This window comes from Zingiber officinale, chromosome 2B, assembly GCF_018446385.1.
Source record: "Zingiber officinale cultivar Zhangliang chromosome 2B, Zo_v1.1, whole genome shotgun sequence".
NCBI lineage: Eukaryota > Viridiplantae > Streptophyta > Magnoliopsida > Zingiberales > Zingiberaceae > Zingiber > Zingiber officinale.
The window spans coordinates 95,884,062-95,906,411 of NC_055989.1; the positions used below are offsets into that span (position 1 = coordinate 95,884,062).

Sequence of the window (22,350 nt, forward strand, 5' to 3'; positions counted from 1 at the left end):
ATCAAAAAATAACCTTCATCAAAGTTTTTTAAAGTATATATCAAATGATTTTCAAAATTAATTTTCAACCATGATCTTTAAGCTAAATGCACATGACTTGTACATTTACTTTTTCCATGATTGGATAACACATAAACTATGTGTTTTGATGAAACTAAAAGATTAAATGGATGCACTAAATCAATATCTTGAGTTTTTTTTATCCTCCTAACATCCCACTTATATCTAATGTGCATCAAGACATATACAAGTTAACTTATAGTTCTTATGAGATGTATATTTTGGTTTTGCCCTAAACTAAGGGACCATGCATTTCTATCTAGGCATTTTAAAATTGATCATCCTCTTAGAATGTCACTTGTTGATTAATGCCATTGTTCTTAATTTACAAGAAATTAAAATAATGCATGATGATTTATGACACACATCAAAATGAGTATTTTCAAAAAGAAAATCTATTATAGCTACATGATAGATGTATGATATGACATGATATTTTTTATTTTTCATAAAAAATATAAATATAAAATATGTTGTCATGTCATATGATGATCAAATAATCATAGTAATTTAGCATAAATAATATAGCTAGATTATCTATCTAAGTATCTCTAATTAATTGCTAAACCAAAATTAATCCTAAATTGTCCTTGTTTTTCTAAGAGAATACCAAAATCCCAACTTGGCATTTCTTTTACTTTTTCTATTTGTGCTAATTTTAATTAAGTCCAATTTTTCAAATTTTGACACATTTTACTCTTCCAAAGAATAAACATTTAGACCTTCTCACTGTTGGATCACTTTGGAGCTAGGGGGTGAACAGTTCGTCGCGCTCGTTCACTTGCTTCGTAGATGATGATGTGCAGCAGAATAAACTCGAAGCCAAGCTCTCCAATACTAACAAGCAGATTTACTTGGTATCTACCTTAAGAAGAGGTGACTAATCCAAGGATCCACACATATGAGCACTCACCATTAAGAAAGAAACTCCTTGAATACAACTGGATGTGGAGAAACCTCGTACAAGACTCTCATAACAAGATACAACACACACAAGAATACAAATAAAACATTCTTCTTGCTTGATCTTGTTAATGTAGATTGCCTCTTGAACTCTGGAAGTGCAGTAGCACTTGTCCCCAAAAGCCTCCAAGAACTGGTGTGAAGAGATGTGAGTTCGGTGAAGAATATCGGGAGAAGTCTGCGAAGAAGAAAGCTCGCCAATGACTTTATACTCTACACTCCTAGGGCTCCCAATCGATTGGACCTGCTCCAAATCGATTGTCACGTCAGATCACTCAATCCTAGCCGTCCAAAGCTCGCTACATGCACAACGGTCATATCCCAATCGATCGAATGATCGATTGGAGAAGCTTGAAATACCCAGAATCGATTGACCGATCGATTCAGGCTTGCTTGCAACCTCACAAGAAATCTAACCCCAATCGATCAGCTGATCGATTGGGAAACTCTTTGTGCTCACGAGAATGTCTCCTAATCGATCAGCTGATCGATTGAGCTCCTTTTTGTCGCAACACTCTCCCAATCGATCGGTTGATCGATTGAGCTCTGGTTCAATTGATCTCCTGATCAACTTGACCAATGATAACTTGCCTAACTCAAGTCTAGGGTTCTCAAACCCAACATTTAGTCAACCTTGACCTATTGGGACTTCGTCACCAAGTGTCCGGTTAATCTTTTGACCCACTTGGACTTTTCTCTCTGTGCCAAGTGTCCAGTCCTCCTAGACTCACCTGAATTTCCATGTGCCTGGCTTCACTCACCAAGACTTCCTTACTGCCTAGCTTCACTCACTAGGGCTTTCGCCTGACTTAACTCACCAGGATTTCCATGTACTTGGCTTCACTGACCTGGACTTCCTTACTGCCTAGCTTCACTCACTAGGGCTTTTACTTGACTTCACTCACCAGGATTTCCATCTGCCTAGCTTCACTCACTAGGGCTTTCACCTAGCTTTACTCACTAGGATTTTCCATTTTCCTAGCCTTCACTCACTAGGTCTTTCACTTGGCTTCACTCACCAGGACTTTCCCACCAAGTGTTCGGTTAAGACTGACCCACTTAGATTTTCATCTTCTGCTAACCTTCCTGTTGGACTTTCCAGTCAAGTATCTGGTCAACCTTAACCTACTTGACTTTTCTTCACATTAAACTGATCAACCTTGACCAATCTCCCCAAATGGACGATTGCTCCTGCAATCTCCATACATTGTCGAGACAATCTTTATATATTATCAAACATCAAAACTCACTCATTATGACTCAAGCTTGAGCCAATTCAACCTTAGTCAACCTGGTCAACCTTGACATAGGAAAATTACACCAACAATCTTCCCCTTTTTGATGTTTGACAATACATTTAAGTTAGGCTAATCTGATAGCCTCAACCTCTTCTTCATGTCAAAACATGAATGAGGATTTTCTTTCATTCTCTCCCTTTCCTAGAGGCAAACTCCCCCCTTAGGGTAATGAAGGCATAACTTAAACCCTACATTCTCCCCCTTTGGCGCATATAAAAAACTCTCCCTCTGAAGAGTTATCTCCATGTTGTGCACAATCTTATTCGTTGTTCACAACACCACAATGAAGGTCTCATACCCTTCGCTATCTCTAATGCTCATCCTTGAGCATTAGCACTCAAACAATGAAGATATCCACTCTTCCATTGTTTTTCAATGCTCAACCTTTGAACATTTACTATTACGAAGGTTTTACAACCTTCCGTGGTTTCAAAAATTATTTTCATATCTTTAAGGAGTAGCTCCCCCTCAAAACATGCTCTAAACTTCTGTCATTACACCAACAATGACTTTGAGTTCCTAAAACTTTAGGAAATCAAAATTTGAAATTTTGAGGCCGAAAATCCAATAATGAATCTGAACCTCTTCCTAAACTTCAACTTAGTCTTCTTTAACCAATCCACTCTTGTTTTCATCAAGAAAACTACCCTTAAATACTCAAAAATAAATTTTATAGGGTTAGGAATGGTTAATATGACTAAAAATGGCTTAATAGACTAAAATCAGACATATACAGTCAAAATCAATCTTTCCAATCAATTGAAGTTGGGACACAATCGATTGAAGCCATTCAATCGATCCATTGATCGATTCTGTAAGCTTCTATTCGTGGAAAATACCCTTGAATCAATCACCTGATCAATCCAGGCAGGGTCAATCAATTGATCCATGAGCTTCTACTCACAAGAAAACCTAGTTCAACCGATTAGCTGATCGATTGAGTTTTTGGTTTCCTAAAATCAAATTTCAGCTAAAATTCAGAAATGCCTCAATAATTCTACAAAATTCTAAAAATCATGAAAATTCTTGTAGACATTATTTAAGACATATAATATCAAGGAAAAATAGTTTTATAAGAAAATAATTCTTATTTTCAAATATTAACACAAAATTAGAAACTCTTGAAAACTTCAATGATTTTCTCTAGTTTGTGTCAAACTTTTTAATGATGATTACTATTAAAAGATAGTCTACACCAAGGTTTTCCAAAAATATTTTGAAATAATTTTCAAAACTAATTTCCAACCATGCTTTGGGCTAAATGCACATGTCTTGTACATTATCTTTTCCAATGATTAGATAACACATAACTATGTGTTTTGATGAAGCTAAAACTCAAATGGATGCACTAAATCAACATCTTGAGTCTAGTTCATCATCCTAACATTTCACTTGTATCTAATGTGTACTAAAACACATAAAAGTCATCTTATAGTCTTTGTGAGATGTAGACTTTGGTTTTTCCCTAAACTAAGGGATTATGCATATCTATCTAGACATTTTGAAGATTATGATCATCCACCTAGGATATCACTTGTTGATAAGTTCTCTTACAACACTTGTTGGTAAATGTCATTGTCCTTAATTATAAGGAATTTAAAATAATGCATGATGACTTATGACATACATCAAAATGAGTAATTTTTGAAAGAAAAATAAACTATAGGTACATGATGTATGTATGATATGACATGATATTTTTGTTATTTTTTCATAATAAAATGAATGAGAAATATGATATCATGACATATGATGGACAAATAATTATGGTAATTTAGCATAAATAAATATTCTTAGATTATCCATCTAAGTATCTCTAGATCTTGACAAACTTAAAATTAATCCTAGATTGCCCTCATTTTTCTAAGAAAATGTCAAAATCTCAACTTGGCATTTCTTAACTCTTTCTTATTTGTGCCAATGTAAATTAACTCAAATTTCTCAAATTTGGACACATTTTACTCTTCAAAATAGTAGATATTTAATCCTTCTCATTTTTAAGGAGTACAACTACCTTGAAAATGCCCTCCAAGTGTCAACTTTCTTAAGGTTGGGTTAACTACCTGTCCAATTAGAGTTGACACTATCTAAACTCGTCTAGGGTGTAGAGAACACACTCTTATAAACCCAAAACTGATTGGTGCTTCTTGGGTGTGCTAGGTATTCAATAGGGATAACTTCCCTAGTTACGTTCCTCATGACCTTCCTAGACTTCTCAAAAACCTTGGTTATACTAGACTCCTCTAGGTCAACTTTAGGGATACCCCCTCTTATGACTTTCTTGGTGACTTTCTTAGGCTTCTTTGAAACCTTAGTCACATTGGTCTTTTCAAAATTACTTCTAGAGATAACTTTCCTTGTATCTTTGACTTGACCCCTAGACCTAGGATTAGTTTCATAATTATATGAAACCCTATGGTATGAGGTCACATCCTTCTTAGCCTTAGGTTTATATCCCAAACCTCTATGGCCATAGGATGACTCTTGCATTCCCAAACCTAGGTTTTTGTTCTTGGACCCTTGTTTTTCATTTGTGATTTTTCTAAGAGACCTCACTAATTTGTTAAGTCTTGATTTTCTTTCCATAATTCCTTAACCTTAGATTTTTCATTAAAACCTTGAGCATTTCTAGTTATAAGCTTATATCTAAAATCCTTAAGAGTTATTGCCTAAGTTGTTATCTAGCTTTCTAGCCTTAGGTGAGGTGGTCCTGACATGAAATGCTACATGTTTTTCCTTAATCCTATCATACTTCCTATTTTCATGATAAATAACATTGAAATGATAAAAGTTAGAGCTAGCATACTTTTTATCATGATTTAGAGGAATAGGTTCAATAAATGATACCTTGAGTTTGCTCTTGAGAGCTCCCCCTTGACTTGTGCTTCCTCCTTTGATCTTGGTTGATTTCCTCCCCTTAGGACATTGACTTCAATAATGTTCTTTTTGATTGCACAAGAAACATATGATGTGTTCCTTTCCTTTGCGTACCACGAGGTCAACCATTTTGGGCATCTTCTTGCCCTTGAGTGTCGGTTGACTCTTCTTCTTAGTCAACTTATGACACTTACTCTTATAATGCTCTTTCTCCCTACACTCAAAGTAAATAATATTCTTACAAATTGAAATTTTTATACCTTTACTTGTAGGGGTGACACTTTCTCCATTTGATCCAAATGAAGAGACTTCTTCTTGATCCGACATTGATGCTCCACGCTCCCCCTCAATCCTTGAGGTGGAGGCTTTCCCATCTTCATCCTCTTGTACATGAAACAAAGAGTATGCTCCCTCTTTGCCTTTTTCATTGTACTCATTTGAGAATAAAACATTTTGGACTTCTTCTTTTTCCTATGTTGAGCACCTCTCAACCTCGGAGTCCTCTTCTTGTTGATCCGATGAGTTACTCTCTTTGGATTTTTCTTGACTTGGTGTAGTGGAGAGTTCTTCATGGGTCTTCGCCAACTTGCTCCAAAGCTCCTTGGTGTCTCTGTATTCCCCTATCTTGCTCAAGATGTCGCTAGATAATAAATTGACCAATAATTTGGTCACTTTGTCATTGACCTCATATCTTTGAACTTGCTCCTTACTCCATTTGTTCTTATTGATGATTTTACCTTTGCTATCCTTTGGAGCTTCAAAATCTTTCATTAGAGCAAACCATTACTTTATCTCCATCATGAAGAAGTTTTCGATTCTTGATTTCCAAGAATCGAAGTTTATCATTGTGAATGGTGGAGGCACCCTTGTGTCGAAACTGAGTCTATCTCGGAATTCCATCTTGAAGTTGAGCCTTTGATGAAGTCTTTGACTTAATAAAATTTGGGCTTCAGCTTCTTCCTTCTCTAGCTCGTTGTCCTTCCGACGATGAGTCCGGTAAAGAGTGGTCTCACTTTGATACCACTTGTTGGGTCACTTGGAGCTGGGGGGTGAATAGCTCATCACGTTCGTTCGCTTGCTTCATAGATGATGATGTGTAGTGGAATAAACTCGAAGCCAAGATCTCCAATACTAACAAGTAGATTTACTTGGTATCCACCTTAAGAAGAGGTGACTAATCTAAGGATTCAAATACATGAGCACTCTCCACTAAGAAAGAAACTCCTTCTTGGATACAACCGGAGGTGGAGAAACCTCGTACAAGACTCTCACAACAAGATACAACACACGTAAGAAGAAAATACACAAGAATACAAATAAAACCTTCTTCTTGCTTGATCTTGTTGGTGTAGATTGCCTCTTGAACCCTGGAAGTGCGGCAGCACTTGTCCCCAAGAGCCTTCAAGAACTGGCGTGAAGAGATGTGAGCTCGGTGAAGAATATCGGGAGAAGTCTACAGAGAAGAAAACTCGCCAACGACTTTATACTCTGTGCTCCTAGGGCTCCCAATCGATTGACCCTACTCCAAATTGATTGCCACGTCAGATCAACACAATCCCAGTCATCCAAATCTCGCTACTCGCGTAATGGTCATATCCCAATCGATTGGCTAATCGATTGGGGAGGCTTCAATCGATCGACCGATCGATTCAGAGCGCCTCTGTGCTCTTCGCTGGAAATATCCGGAATTGATTGGACGATCAATTTAGGCTTCCTCGCAACCTCACAAGAAATATAACCCTAATCGATCAGCTGATCGATTGGGAACCTCTCTGTGCTCGCGAGAATGTCTCCCAATCGATCGGCTGATCGATTGGGTCCCTTTTTCTCGCAGGACTCTCCCAATCGATCCGCTGATCAATTGGGCGCTGGTTCAATTGATCTCTTGATTAACTTGACCAACCCTAACTTGCCTAACTCAAGTCTAGGGTTCTCAAATCCAACATCTAGTCAACCTTGACCTATTGGGACTTTATCACCAAGTGTCCGGTCAATCATTTGATCCACTTGGACTTTTCTCTCTGTGCCAAGTGTCCGATCCTCCTAGACCCACCTAGATTTCCGCGCGTCTAGCTTCACTCACCAAGACTTCCTTACTGCCCAACTTCACTCACTAGGGCTTTCACCTGACTTCACTCACCAGGATTCCTATGTGCCTGACTTCACTTACCAGGACTTCCTTACTGGCTAGCTTCACTCAGTAGGACTTTCACTGGCTTCACTCACTATGATTTCTATTTGCCTAGCTTTACTCACTAGGGCTTTCACCTAGCTTCACTCACTAAGATTTCTATCTGCCTAGCTCCACTCACTAGGATTTTCACCTGGCTTCACTCACCAGGATTTTCCATCTGCCTAGCTTCACTCACTAGGTCTTTCACCTGATTTCACTCACCAGGATTTTCCTTTTGCCTGACTTCACTTACTAGGACTTTCCACCAAGTGTCTGGTCAAAACTGACCCACTTGGATTTTCATCTTCTACTGACCCACTTGAATTTTCATCTTTTGCTAACCTTCCCGTTGGACTTCCCAATCAAGTATCCGGTCAATCTTGACCTACTTGACTATTCTTCACATTAAACTGGTCAACCTTGACCAATTTCCCCAAATAGACAATTGTTCCTATAATCTCCATTCATTGTCAAGACAATTTTCATATATTGTCAAACATCAAAACTCACTCATTATGACTCATGCTTGAGCCAATTCAAGCTTAGTCAACCTGGTCAAACTTGACCTAGGGAAATTACACCAACACTCACTTTCAAGGAGTACAACTACCTTGAAAATGCCCTCCACATGTCAACTCCTTCAAGGTTAGGTTAACTACCTTTCACATAAACATCGGATTGTTAACACATTAACAAGTATACATCAAATGCACATCACCCAACTTCACCTCTATCCACATTGATCATGGTTTTGGCACAACAAATCAACACTTCAAGTTTAAAATCAACCCGTTAATCATGAGATTGCATATCTATGGTTTGAACATGTTTAATTTCAAGTTGAGCTTGACTTTGGCCAACAACTCAAACAAGAACTTAAACTCTAGTTCTTACCATATTAACTGTCTCATCTACATCATGCAAAATTCTATCTACATGGCATTACACGCATGACATAAATGATAACATGACACGTCACACACATGGTATAAATGATGACATGACACATCACACGCATGACATAACATGACATATTATACATATGGCAAGATTTAATCACATCACACGCATGACAAAATATAATAATATCATAATTAATGCATCTACATGGCATACAATAATATATGTTCATGGTATAAATTTACATATGTTATAATTCTATTTTGGAAATAAAAATATGTTATAAATCTAATTTTAATAAATCAAGATTTATCTAATCAAATTAAGAAACTAATTTCCAAATTCAATTAATATATCTCATCTAGAATCTTTCTATTAAGAATCTTTAATTATTTTGAAAATAAAATTTTAAATTAATTTCTCGACTATTTAAGAAATAAATAATTAATCTTTTTTAATTTATTAGATTTTTTTAATGATTTTTCAAATTTTTTCCAAATTTGATATTTCCTCACAATTTAGATAACTTTCCAAAAATAGAATATTTAATAAATCTAAAAATTTCAGAAAATATTAATTCTATAATTTAAGTTAGAATATCTCAAATATGGATTTTTTAAATCTTTCTAAATTTGATATTTCCTAACAATTTAAGAAACTTTACAAAAATAAAATATTTTAATAAATCTAAAAATTTAGAAAAGATTAATTCTATAATTGGTATTACCTAATAAATTAAGAATTTTTTTTCAAAAAATAGAATATTTCTTAAAATTTCAGAAAATTTCAAATATGATAATTTCTAAATTTAATTTTCTAAAATTATATTAGAAACATTCCAAAAGTGAAACTTCCTAGCAGTTTAGGAATCTTTTCAAAAATAAAAATCTTAATAATTTCAAAAAAAATCCAAAATTAATTACAACACAAATTATGAACCGTAAAATAATTTTACGATCATATCAAAGCACGATCAGGCTTTGATACCACTGTTGTAATATGTCCAATGCAGTATGTGTTAAAACACATTTCGTAAACATGCGTAGTAGAAAATAAAATAATAATAATTCCTAAGTCATTACATCACACGCACCACACGCATATAAGGATGTAATATGCCAAACATGATCGCATAATTAAAGTTTTACGGAAGGTAAATTTACACTAAGTGTACCTTACGAATGACTTGTAATGAGAAGGACATCAACCGTAGCGACGTTGTCGAAACCTCACCTCTATTCGTATCCATGCCGAGATCCTCAAGACAACTCCTTGAGTACAAGCCTCTCCTTCAGTAGCTACGAGTGAAGAAGAGTAATCAAGAGGAAGAGAAGAGAAGCACGCAAGGAAGAGATTTCTTCCTTGTGGTGGTCACAACAACAAGGGGAAGGGCTTCCGCTTGTTGGCAGCGACAAAGAGAGAGGGGAGAGGGAGAGGAGAAGAGAAATTGGGTTAAGGTTTTTTAATAATCTTACAAGCCAATTAATGATCTCATATCTATAATCTTCTCTTAACCATATCAATATATAGCCCTCATTAATGAGTTGGATTAGAAAGCCCAAATCCAACTCATTATCCCTTAACCAAAAATTACCTTATTAACCCCTTGGTTTGGTTCACAACTAAACCAAGTTGGTTCATGACTAATCATGATTAAACTAAATATGCTTCAACTCTTCCATAAGAGATGTGGCTCATCTATGTTTCCATTACGACAAATATTTTCATATTTGTCTTATGTATGGTCCAACCAAATATTTATCTCTTGATCTAAGAATCCTATTCTTTAACTTCTTTTACGTCTTTTAGAGACTCGTTAGTGCGTGTGATCCAATAGATTCCCGATTTATCTTGACCGTCCATAATTAACTACTTAATTATAGAACGATCATGAGTGACACCTAGTAGTACATCATGATCCCCAATTAGTTAGAAAATCATAATTGATCTTAGAATTAATTCTAAACCCTTCAGTAGCTACAGGGAGTCGTGCCTCATTCCTTTCACTTGTCTTATACCTACTTAGTTCAGGATATGGTCTATGTGTCTTGTCCCCACTAGGTTGATTACGCCACACCTAGCCCAAGTAATATTTCCTCGTTCTATGGATTTAAATTACTCGTATATATGTACAAGAGTCTTGCACTCTTAACATGTGATGCTTTGACCAAAGACTTTGAGTAATAATCGTAACAAGTGGTCATAGGATATATGTCTCCTCACAAGGAGCGATGAACCCTCTGTGGCCTATCCAAATACCTTCGGGCACTTCAACTTATACCCAATCATCCCGGGTCCATACCTTAATGAGATGCTTGCTTAAGATGTTAAAGTATAAGTCTCTATGACCAAGATGACTTGTATACCTCAAGTCGAAGTAAACTTGCACTCGTGCTACAGTAAAAACTTCACAGACATATCTATATACATGTACAGAACCATATGAAGTCTTACAGCGAATCACTCCAATGAACTAGTTACCATAACCAGCATCTACGTTTAACTCTCGACATCTCAATGTCTCCAGCCAGTGAGAAAATAGCTGCTTGGCCGAACCAAGGAGTATAACCCATGCTAGTCTTACAAAATTGATGATGTCCGAATGCATCAATTCGATGACTAGAGAAATTTCAATATATTCATAATTGCATATGTAATCACTAGTTGTGATCCAATCACAAATTCTTTCATGCTATGAATTATATTACGGTCATTCAGTAAATGAGTTTAAGACAATCAAACATATAATATGCACTCAAATAGTGAATATATACTTATCAAATAAATGAGAAAAATCATAAGGCGATTGCCTTAGGACATCCCTCAAATTCTAACATAATTCACTTGGATTTTTCTTCTTATGCCAAGTATTCTGTCAATCTTTTATCCTAATTAGATTTTTTTCCTTGTGCCAAGTGTTCAGTCAGTCTTGACCCACTCTGACTTCTAATCATCAGGTGTTCGGTCAACTTTGACTGACTTGGATTTTTAATTGCATGGCTTCACTCACCAAGACTTCCTCACTGATTAGCTTCACTCGCTAAGACTTTTTCACCTGACTTTACTCACCAGAACTTTTCATCACCTAGCTTCACTCACTAGGATTTTCATCTGTCTAACTTCACTCACCAGGACTTTCACATCAAGTGTTTGGCCAACATTGATCCACTTGAATTTTCTTCTTTTGTCAACCTTCCCGTTAGTCTTGTTCTTACCTAATCTCCAATTAGGACTTCCCAGTTAAGTATTCTGTCAACCTTGACCTATTTGCCTCTTCTTCACATCAAACTAGTCAAACCTTGACTAGAGGAGAATTACACTAACAATCTCCCGAAATGGATAATTACACCTGCAATGTTCATGTATTGTCAAATATCAAAACTCAAACATCAAGACTCAAACTTGAGCCAACTCAAATTTAGTCAAACTGATCATGTCTTGATCTAGAAAAATTATACCAACAATAAATACCATAGTTACGTTGTATAGTAGCTACGAATTGTATAGTTACTATAATTATGTAACAGTTGTGATCTTATTGTTGCTATAATAATATTAAAAATAAATGTAGTTTTAAAATATATAGGAGTAGGATGAGACATCTTTTAATTAATAAATAAAAAAATATGCTTTTAATAATTTCAATAAAAAAATAACGCACTTTTATCTTTTGGCCTTAGAAATATTACTTTGGAGTGTGGAGGTCTGACGGGTGCAAATCATTATCTCATAAGACGATCATCGTATCAGCAGCTCTGTCACGCGAGTACCTAACTCGACTAAATCGTGTGGGATCATAAGAAGATCATCATATTATAAAAGGTGATTCGTGCCGTCCTAATCTTTTAACTAATTCGTTTCTAATCAATAAAAAGGAGATAAATTATACGTGATTACTAGTTATTAGTGTAAGTGACATGGTATGAAAGGAGGCATACTCAGACACATCAAATTTCGACCCCAAAAATCATGTGACAACACCTCATGCCTTAACCACTGCACCGCCCTAAGGAAAAAAAAATTATCTGAATAAATTTTTTATAGTAAGTCGTCCTACCGTCGAAAGTCGAAACAATCTCATATCAAAAAATCCCCTAAGAGATTTTTTAAAAACAATACCAATGTGTTGATAAGAGATCCCGTTACTGAGACAATAGCTCAATCAATAGAGCCCTAGGGGGGATTTATTTATTGTTAGGGGGATTCGAAGTCGAAATGTTAGGTAACACATGTGTCCATACGTGTCATTTGGATAAATAGTAGTTGCATATTGTACACTTAAATGCATATGAATTAAGGAAGATTACATGGATAATTATGAGTTAATTATTCTAATTGATTATTAGATATAAAGTCAATTTATTATTTGATAATGAAGGTTAATTATTATAATTAATTAATAGTTAAAATAAAATAAAAATTAATTTATTTACATTCTAAATTTTAAACTGAAGGTTAATTTATTTAACTAAATTACTTGCAATTAAATTGGAATTAATTAAATTTTAATTTTAAATATTAAAATTGTTTTTCCCCACAATTATTACAATATATTCTCACATAGTGTCTCTCTTTGTATTTGATTGACTCATTGGTAATCAAACCTCAAGGTACATATATAGTTTTCAAAATTAATACCAATAAGGACATTAAAAGATGAGCTTAGCTTTAAATTGAATGTTTTAAAGGTGATCATCACCTTTTCAAATTCATCCTAGTGAAGAAGATGAAAAACTATAACATAATTAAAACCCTACATTTTCGAAATAATTCTAAAATCTCGATTGCCATGAAGTTGTAACTATATGGCATAGATCGCCGAGACTTACATTCCTATTCATGGATTCGTTGACAAAGTCATCCTCCATAATTTGAGAGAAAAGAATGCTCGACCACATCTAATCTTGCAAGGCCATCTAAAGAAAGAAAACTCACACATATATAAAGAAGAGGAAAGATCTATGCTTCCATCAATTGCTCAGTTTATATCATTCATCGCGTTCTTAACCATTTTATTCGACATGGCAAATCACTTCCATGCAATTATTTTCATTTCCCTCCTCTTCGCTTTCCTTAGTTCCTTCAACATTGTTGTTTCTTCTCCCGACATTGTGATAGAAGGACGCGTTTATTGTGATACTTGCCGTGCCGGTTTTGAAACCACTGCAACTACATACATGGAAGGCATGTAGAAATGCATTTACATAAAATATTTATGTAATATTTAACAATGTTTCTTCTTAAATATTAAGAAATATGTACTTTTTATATAGGTGCAAAGGTGAAGTTAGTGTGCAAAAATTTCACTACGGGCGAAGTCATTTTTACAAGTGAGGCGACAACAGACAGCTCTGGAACCTACAAGCTTAGTGTGGAGCATGATCATCAAGAAGAATCTTGTGCGATCCAACTAGCGAAGAGCTCTCAAAATGATTGTTCCGAGATCAATGACGATAGAAATAGCGCGCCCGTAGTGATAACCCACAATGTTGGAATTGCTTCCAATGTTCGACATGCGAATTCTCTTGGATTCCTGAAAGACCAGCCACTTTCCAATTGCGGGCAGATACTTATGCAATATGCTTTAGGGACCGAAGAATAAGCGTGCGGCATTATTATTATATTTCTAATTATTTTTCATGATGTTCTACAATTTGTTTCATGCACTATGTGTTAATCAAATATGATTATTCTTTTTTTTTTTTTATCAATTTCATTTTGATGTTTGAGATATTTAAAACCTTTTATATTTTGTGTTCCACAAGCATTATTGTCGATGGCCATGTTCCATCTCTTTTAGATTTTATTATGAATAATAATAAAGCACATAAGACCAGCTTAATATGCAAATCATCATTATAATTTAAAATAATGTAATTAAAAAATATTAAATTTTCAATCTACTCTACCGTTTAGAATTTAAAAAGGAAAATAAAGATATTTTTTTTTAGCAAAATAAGAATGATATAGGGATTCATTCTCTATATTGAATATTCATTTTCTTAATATATACAATTTTTCAATAACTAGATGCAATTTTTAGTTTTCAGTTTTTTTTTAATTTATTTTTTCATAAAATTGAAGTCTCGTAATACTAAGAAAAGGAAACACTTATTTGTCAAAGATATTTCTGGGGCATGTGAACTTCTGGCATGCCGCACTTCTGGATTTAGTCGATAAATAAATTAGGAGAAAGATCGTCTACCCTATGACTAGTCGGCCGTAAGGCAGAGATGCTTGGGCTATAAAAAAAAAATGGATATAAATAGGACAGAAAATGCACGTGAAGAATTGGACATATTTACTGCCTTTCTTCAAGAAGTAGAAAGACAGAAATCACCAAGTGAGGAAGGAGAGATTAATTGAACCCAAGGCATTATTAGGATGAGCTTGCAGAGCCCTGACACAAGCAACTGGACGATGCATTTATTCTTAAGATATTGCTAGATTATTATTGCGCATACATAATGAAAGATCTGCGGCATAAGCTCTCCAAATTGCTTCCAGTTTAAACCTGCAAATAGGCACAAAATTAATCCATTTACACAGGAATCAATAGAAAGAGCAATTTAGATATGTTTTATGTTGCCCCCGGGTTATGGTGCAATAGTAAGGATGCTAAGTTGTCTTGTATTAATAGAGATTTTTCCTCCAAATGAGACTTGCAACTAAGAGAACCTCATAAGTACTTTCCGATTTATCCTGATGACCGATGAAAAACTTCCGTGGGGCCGGATCGGTCATCCCAGACTTGACGTTACCCAACCTGCTCAATCAATATTTTTTAGATGTGTTCCATGATAAGTTAAAAGCAAAAATATAGATATGGCATCCATGGAGACAACAAGCAACTTAGTTAGCAAGATAGCAATAGTGTGGGGGTGGGGTGAGTTTGCCATCTCTATTCCTACCGTCGAATTATAGCCCTGCCCCCATCTCTACTTTCATCCAGGGTTTTGTTTAATCGAAAAAGCTCCGGCCCCACAGGGATTAAATCTTCATCCCCATCCTCATTCTCAGTTCAAATACTCAAATACCCATTGACTTAGCCAAAAAGATTTTTAATTTTCAACCTTTTGACTAAAAGTATTAATACAATAAATTATTATTATTAGGACGAATTTGGGGATGAGGATAATACCCTCATATCTGCCCTCGTTTAACTTGAGGAAATCCTCGGATCTGAATTCGTAAAAACTCCCTGAACTTGTCCTCATTTCGGATTTTTTCCACAGGCCTCCAACCCTGTAGAAAAAATTATCATCATGCTCCATGGAAAAAATTGTTATCCATACTTGATCCTGTCTGAAAGTCGAATAGATGGAAAGATGGAGATGTGGCACTCTCGCTGACCGTCTGTAGACTCCGCTCGAACCTGCAACGCAAACTACGTCAATGTCGAGTCAGGGAAGGGGTCTCCGCCGTTGGCCCTCCAATGCTCAAGTCAGTCACCAGCGATGAAGTATAAGGCGGAGCAACAAGAAGACTGTAGCACAAACAGTGAATATCACATACCTCTGCCGATGCTTGGACCTCCCTTTATATAGAGCTCCTATAGCGCGCGTACATGCTTCCCAATACGAGCACGCTTCTCAAAGTTTTTCCTGAAAAGACTTGTCAGTAAAGTGCCCCTGACACAGTACCTTAATGAACCGAGCATATCTTTAAAGTGACAGTGGAAGCTTCTGCCGTATGATCTTCTGGCTGCCCATATCCGGTGTCGGCGGCACCAACTCCCAAAAGGATGTTGATGGATATCGGAGGGAGTGTACTGCTAGGTTGAGCGGGTTGGCCGCTCGACCGTAATTCTGCCGCTCTGGTGTCCTGTCCGGTCGGCCAGAACCTCGCTAATCCTGTGCGTATCTACTTGACCGAAGTTCCACTCTGCCACTGCCAAGACCTGCTGCCAGGCCGAGCGGGGTAGCCGCTCAGACAAAGTTGAACTCTGCCCATATCAAGCTCTACTGTCTGGCCGAGCTGGGTAGCCACTCGGCCCGACTTCTGCATCTCATCGCCTCTTCCGTTCAGCGTCCAATAATCCATTGAGCGTCAGTCATTTAACCCGGTGTCGAAGGCGGCGGCAGATCGGTGCCTTCTCCTTTGGACGGGGCATGCTTCGCCCGACCGACTGATGCCATCTGCACGTTGACCACCTTGACTTTGATCTTCACCGTGGTCGCGGGGTGGAGGCCCTCATCATCACCGCATCACATGCCTCCCCCTCAAGTCTAGTCGAAGGAGGCTGCAAGTCCGACTGACTAGACAATTGTCTGCGCAGCCTTCCACCCGATCGGCCTTCAGCATGACTTGGTTTATGATCAGGATGCGACCGCTTCTGCCGGTCGACCTGTTGAAGCTTGTCGTTCGACCATAGGTATGGTCCCTCAATCCGATCACGCAATGAAGGTTTATACTTGTGAAATCTTTTCTTGGGATGTCTTGGGCGAGCACGAGCCAGGCTTACGTCACCTAGATTTCTATGAAATCGTGCAAATCTCTCATTAAATGCCTACCCGTGACGATGCACCACGTGTCCTGCCCACTGCCGCCGCACGCCTGATGTGATAGGCGGATATCCGCTGGTGATGTGACGTTTGGCGGTTCAAAATCAACGGTCAGATCTCGGCCTGGGTTTTTGCGACCTAGATCGGACGGCTCCGGTCGGCTGGCCTCTAGGATTATAAACCCGGGCTTGTCGCCGCCTTTGCGCACTCGCCTTCATGCTCCGGTGACTTCGTCTCTGTTCTTCGGGTGATTTCATCTTTGTACTCCAGCGATACTCCTCTTTTCCTGCTCCTCCGATGACCATTTTCCAGTAAGCTTCCTTCCAATCGACTTTGTCTTCGATTTTTTTTGACGTTTCTATGTTCCGGTAGTACTGCTAGTAATCTTCTCTTTCACATCCTTTCACTGTGCTTTTTACGATGGCGAGTTCCTCACAGCCTCCCGCTGGCATCCCTGGGCTCTAGTACGCCTCTACCGAGTCCCGATTTGACGCCGGAGACGCTGAGAGTTTAATAGCCGCATTCGAGTTTCCTCCTGATTATCAAGTCTTCCTTCCCTCTCCTTCCGATCGACCAAATTCTCCGCCACCCAGCCATATCACCTTCTTTAGAGATCAATTTACTGTCGGACTGTGGTTTCTCATTCATCCCTTTTTCCCCGCCGTTTGTAAATACTTTCGTATCTCCCTTCACCAATTAGTGTCGAACTCTTTTCGGCTGCTGTGCGGGGTCGTCGTTCTTTTCCGCCTGCACGATATTCCTCTTACCCCCTGGATCTTCCACTATTTTTATTATCCAAAATTATTCGAGTCAGGGACTTTCCTTTTCCAAGCCCGAGTGGGCTTAGTTTTCTTCAACAAAGGGTCGACCTCCAACAAGCATTGGAGGGAATATTTCTTTTTTGTATGCCTTTCCGAGCGGCCGGACTTTCCGACCCACTGGCAGCTCGAAGTGGCGCCTCAGCCTCCCTTGAAACAGTACAAGAGTCAATCGGACTATCTCAATGCCGCTTCCATGCTGGCCAGTCAGATGTATGACATCCTCAAACTGTTGTTGGAGGGTGTCCTCTACATCTTCGACCTGAGTCCGATCCGCGCCCGGCTTCCGACCAACCTAGGTATGCAACTTCTTCAATCCTTCTTTTGATTCTAACTGATTTTTCTTCCTCTTTTGCAGCCGAAGTCATGCTACGTGCACGTTTGACCGGAAAAGTGAAGCTCATGGATGCCACAATCAATGCGACTGTTGTGGAAGAATTGGAGAGCCGCAACCTACAGCCGACCGACTCACAAGAAGAGCCCCAAGATGAGAGTGAGGCGACTCCAACCTTGGCAAGTGGCGGAGCGATGACTGGTGGCTCCCAACCTCCTTCTGAATGGCTTTCGATCGTTCAAGTTGAGGGGGCTTCGGGTTTGGCCTCCTCAGCCGAGCCACTGATCAGGCACAAGAGGCCCCGAAAGGAGCCTTCATCATGTTCTGCTACTTCGGGGGTGTGGTCTGCTGAACGGGTCGAGACGTCGACCCCCACTCCCGTCCAAGAGTCCGCCGCTCCTGTGTCATCAGATCGGATTCCCTCCATGTCCGGTTTGCCACAAGGAACCGTCTATGCGCTTCCAGTGGCCTTCTTGCCACCAAAATCGAAGGCCAAGAAGTCGGGCATCTGTTCGGTGTCTTCGTCCCTGCCGTCCAGGCGAGCAACCTCTGCACAATAAGGCCCGAGCGACCAATGCCATATTAGGAGGTTCTGTATCTGTCGACTGAGGAGTGGCGCGAATCTAGCGCCGAGTCTCGGGCTCCCAAGCACCAAATCATCATCCAAGGGCTTCTTGCCCAAATATGAGCCGATGCCCGAGCTCGTGCAGCGATAATGCCTCCGGGGGTGCTCGCGGATAGCCACACTCAGATGTCTACTAGGGTAAGTTTTGCATTTTTCATAGTTTATTTCTGATCGGTGCTTATATTTACTTTGTTATTTGCAGTACTGGGTGGAGAGCCTGACCATGGGACAAAGGTTCACCTTTTTGGAGGAGGAAGTGAAGAAGATGAAGGCGTCGAGTGACCAATCCTCCACCGCTCAAGAGCAGACGAACACTGAGGTGGCGAAACTGCGGGCCGATCAGGAAAAGAGCACCAAACTGCTCGAGGCCGAACGGGACAAGAGTTCAAGGCAGGCCACTCTACTGGCTCGACTCAATAAGAAGGTCGCCACCTTCGATAACAAGATCGAGTCGGCCAACGCGAGGAAGAATCAGGACATCGAAGACCTCGAACTGAAGAATAAGAAGGCTCGGGCTCTGGCCCAGAAACTCAAGGAAGCTGAGGATTTTCTGGTCGTCGAGCAGAACAGCCGGTCAGCCAAAGAAGCTGCCCTTCGCGGCCAACTAGCCGGAAAAGATAATGTGCTGGCCACCGTGAAGGAGGAGCTGGAGGTCTCCAGAGCGGCATTGAAGACTTACCAAGATGCTGAGGCTGGCTGGTTTGAGATTATGAAGAAAAACTACATCCGCTCGGATGCTTTTAATGACAAAGTTGCTGACCGGGCCCTTCGCCTGTTGGACCTGGCGATTGACGGGACGATTGACCAACTCAGAGAAGGTGGTTACCTGTCGGCATCTCTGACTAGCAACATCATCAGCGGGGACAAACTTACCGCATCATTGCCTGATGATGCTTTAGACTACCTTGAGTGCGGTCGAGAGCTCTTGTAAAAATTTTGAAGTTTTAATGAATATTTGTCCGTTCGGACAAGCTTTATCTCCTTATATGTTTTTTCAACTCATCTTTTGAGCATTGCAAGAACTCGTGGCCTCGTGACTCCTCCGATCATCCGCGATTAGTCTATCCAGCCGATCAATCCTTTTTTGTATTCAAAGTTCCCATCATGATTCTACGAACTTCTGATCGATCCCGGGAGTATCTTGAAGAATAGTGCCGAAAGGTCACTATATTTTGAAGACTTCGAGCTTTTGAGTAGCCTGAGTTCACGGTCGGCTCTTCATCGACGCTTGCCCGTTCACTGAGGCAAGGTTTCAAGGTCTCCGCTTGTTATGATTCTGCAAGTGCACGGATTCATCGTCAGTAATATAAAAGATTGTCGAACCCACAGGGATTGGTTATAAACACTAGTGATGGCATGTAATGACCCAAAAATTCCTCATTACGAGTCCTAATAGTATTTAAAAATATTTAGAAATGCTTTAGAAAATTCTAGAGATTTTTATAAATTTTTAGAGTATTTTTATGTAATTTTTGGAGTTCGTTTGATATTTTTACCAAAAGAAACAAATTGCAAAAAATAAAGAAATTTAGCCGAGGTTCGAACCGGAGACCTCCGGTTAAGCAAAGCCTTAAGTTGTCTCGGCTGACCAAGTGCCCAAGCAAGCGTTGCTGATCAAAGAAGAAGCAAAATTTACTTAAGCAGTAGTTAGGAAATAGAAAATAATCAGGAATAAAAGGGTTTCGGCCGAGATTCAAACCCACGAACTCCAGCCCGACCCAAACCTTAAGCGAATCTAGCTAACCAAGTGCCCAAGAAGGCGTTGCTGATTAAAAGGAGAACAATATTTATTTAAGTAATAGTTAATAAACAGAAAATAAATAGGGATAAAAAGGATTCGGTCGAGATTTGAACCCGCGACCTCCGACCCGAACCAAGTCTTAAGTGGTTTCGGCTAGCCAGACGTCCCAACGTGTGTTTCGTGATAAGAAGGGAAGAGAAATTATCTTAAGCAATAACCGAACCTAAAGGTTATAAAAGGATAAGTTAAGAGGGGAAGGGGATTATTTTTGCCCGTGACCTAAGTTTGTTCCCTTCTTCCTCTCGCGCCCGCGGCTGCTCTTCTCGGGTAGAAACGAAGTCGGAGGCTAGGTTTCTCTCCGGCGGCCAACCAAGGCTCGATCCGAAGGGTTTCTTCACCGAATTGTGATCCTCTCGTTGAAGGGAAGCTGTAGACACAAGAAGAGTCGAAGTTTGAGTTTTCCCCGAAAACCCTAGAAGCCTCCTTCCGTTCGGTTGTAGGTTCAAGAAGAGGTAAGCGCTGCTCACCTGCGGTAAGAGTAGCTTGGAGTTGTTCTTCCTATTTTTTTTCCCTGAAGCATGATGTAAAGGGCAATATATTGATGTTGCTGCCGTATACCTTAAAGAAAGGAATCAGGGTTTGTTTGTTTGCTTCGGATTTTGTGGTTAGAAACTCGGAATTTGGATTTCTGCAGATTTCGGAATATGATATGCAGAATTGTGTTGTTGGAGGCTTAAGTGTAACTTCGGGATTAGTTTTCCCCCTTTGCGTTCCTGCTGTAGCATGCTTAAAGACCTCTATTGCTCAATGAAAGTACGAGTTTCGAATAAGTTCCACATAGGTTTTAAGCTTCAAGAGTTTTCTTTTAGTCGGGTGGCTATGTGTAGTGTCTTGCTTTCCTCTGTCCTCCTTGCCGTGGCACTGAGTATGAGGATTGGTTATGCTTGTGTTGGTTTCCAGTAGCCAATTTCTTTCAAGTTGCAATGGGTATACACTACTGCATGGTTTGGTGAGCATGCCGTGGGGTTTCTTTTAAGTTCCAGCAGGTTTTTGGCCTTTGTTTGTGCTATGTATTTGACATGAACAACCTTTCAATATGTTGTGCTATGCATGAGATAGGAACATCCTCATATGAAGCTTAGAACAACCCATTCCACTTGTGCTATACGATGAACAAGAACAACCCATTAATCCCATACTACCTTTAGAGCTTGCATTGCAGATTTTTGATTGTTAGCATAGCAGATTTTGAATTGTTAGCATTACAGTTTTTGATTGTTTAGCATTTTAGATTTTGATTTATTCTAGCATTGCAGTTTTTGATTTGTTTAGCATTGCAGATCTTGAATTGTTTAGCATAGCAGTTTTGATCCATTGGTCGAGTAGTGTAGTTTCAATTTCAGAATTTCTTTTTGTCGAATCTGAGCATGAGGTCTAGATATGCTTTCTTACTATATTCATTCAAGTGTACAGATTTAAGTCTCTTTATTTTAACATGTGGTTTAGATATGCTTCCTTGTTACCACTCATTTAAGTATACAGATTTGAGTTTCTTTATTCTAGCATGAGGTTTAGATATGTTTCCTTGCTACCATTCAAATAAACATACAGATTTAAGTTCCCCGTTATCTCAATAAGCATGAATAGTTTTATTTATAAGCATGCAGTTTTATTTAGCATCTCAGCGCAGTTTTATTAAGCATTTCAGTGCAGATTTTTGTCAAGTGTAATAGAGCAGATTTTGTTAAGTATCCTAGTGCAGATCTTGTTAAGTATTACAGTATTTTGAGTTTAAGAAAAACATAAGAAAGATAAAGAAAAGAAAGAAAAAGGCCAAGGCCTTAAGTAGATCTCAAAGTCAAGACTTTAGGGATTTTGGCACACAATGTGCTTGTTAAAATGCCAAGGTATTTAAAGAAGAAGTAATTAAGATATTTTACTTTGAAGAGGCTAGTACCCGACTTCCAAGGTTGTCGTTAAACAAATCCAGGTGTCCAATTCCAAGGTCTTGGCCCCGGTAGACCAAGGTCTAATCTTTTAGGATTGGGGGCTTGCTA

The 22,350-nt window shown here is 38.8% G+C and overlaps 1 protein-coding gene across 1 annotated transcript; it reads left to right on the plus strand.

Moving 5' to 3' along the window:
* Positions 1-13,292: 13,292 nt before the first annotated feature.
* Positions 13,293-13,873, plus strand: LOC122048473 (major pollen allergen Lol p 11-like). Its single transcript, XM_042610038.1, has 2 exons — positions 13,293-13,455; positions 13,545-13,873. Exons 1-2 carry the CDS (start codon positions 13,293-13,295, stop codon positions 13,871-13,873), a joined length of 492 nt encoding a protein of 163 aa, XP_042465972.1.
* The last annotated feature ends 8,477 nt before the right edge of the window (positions 13,874-22,350 follow it).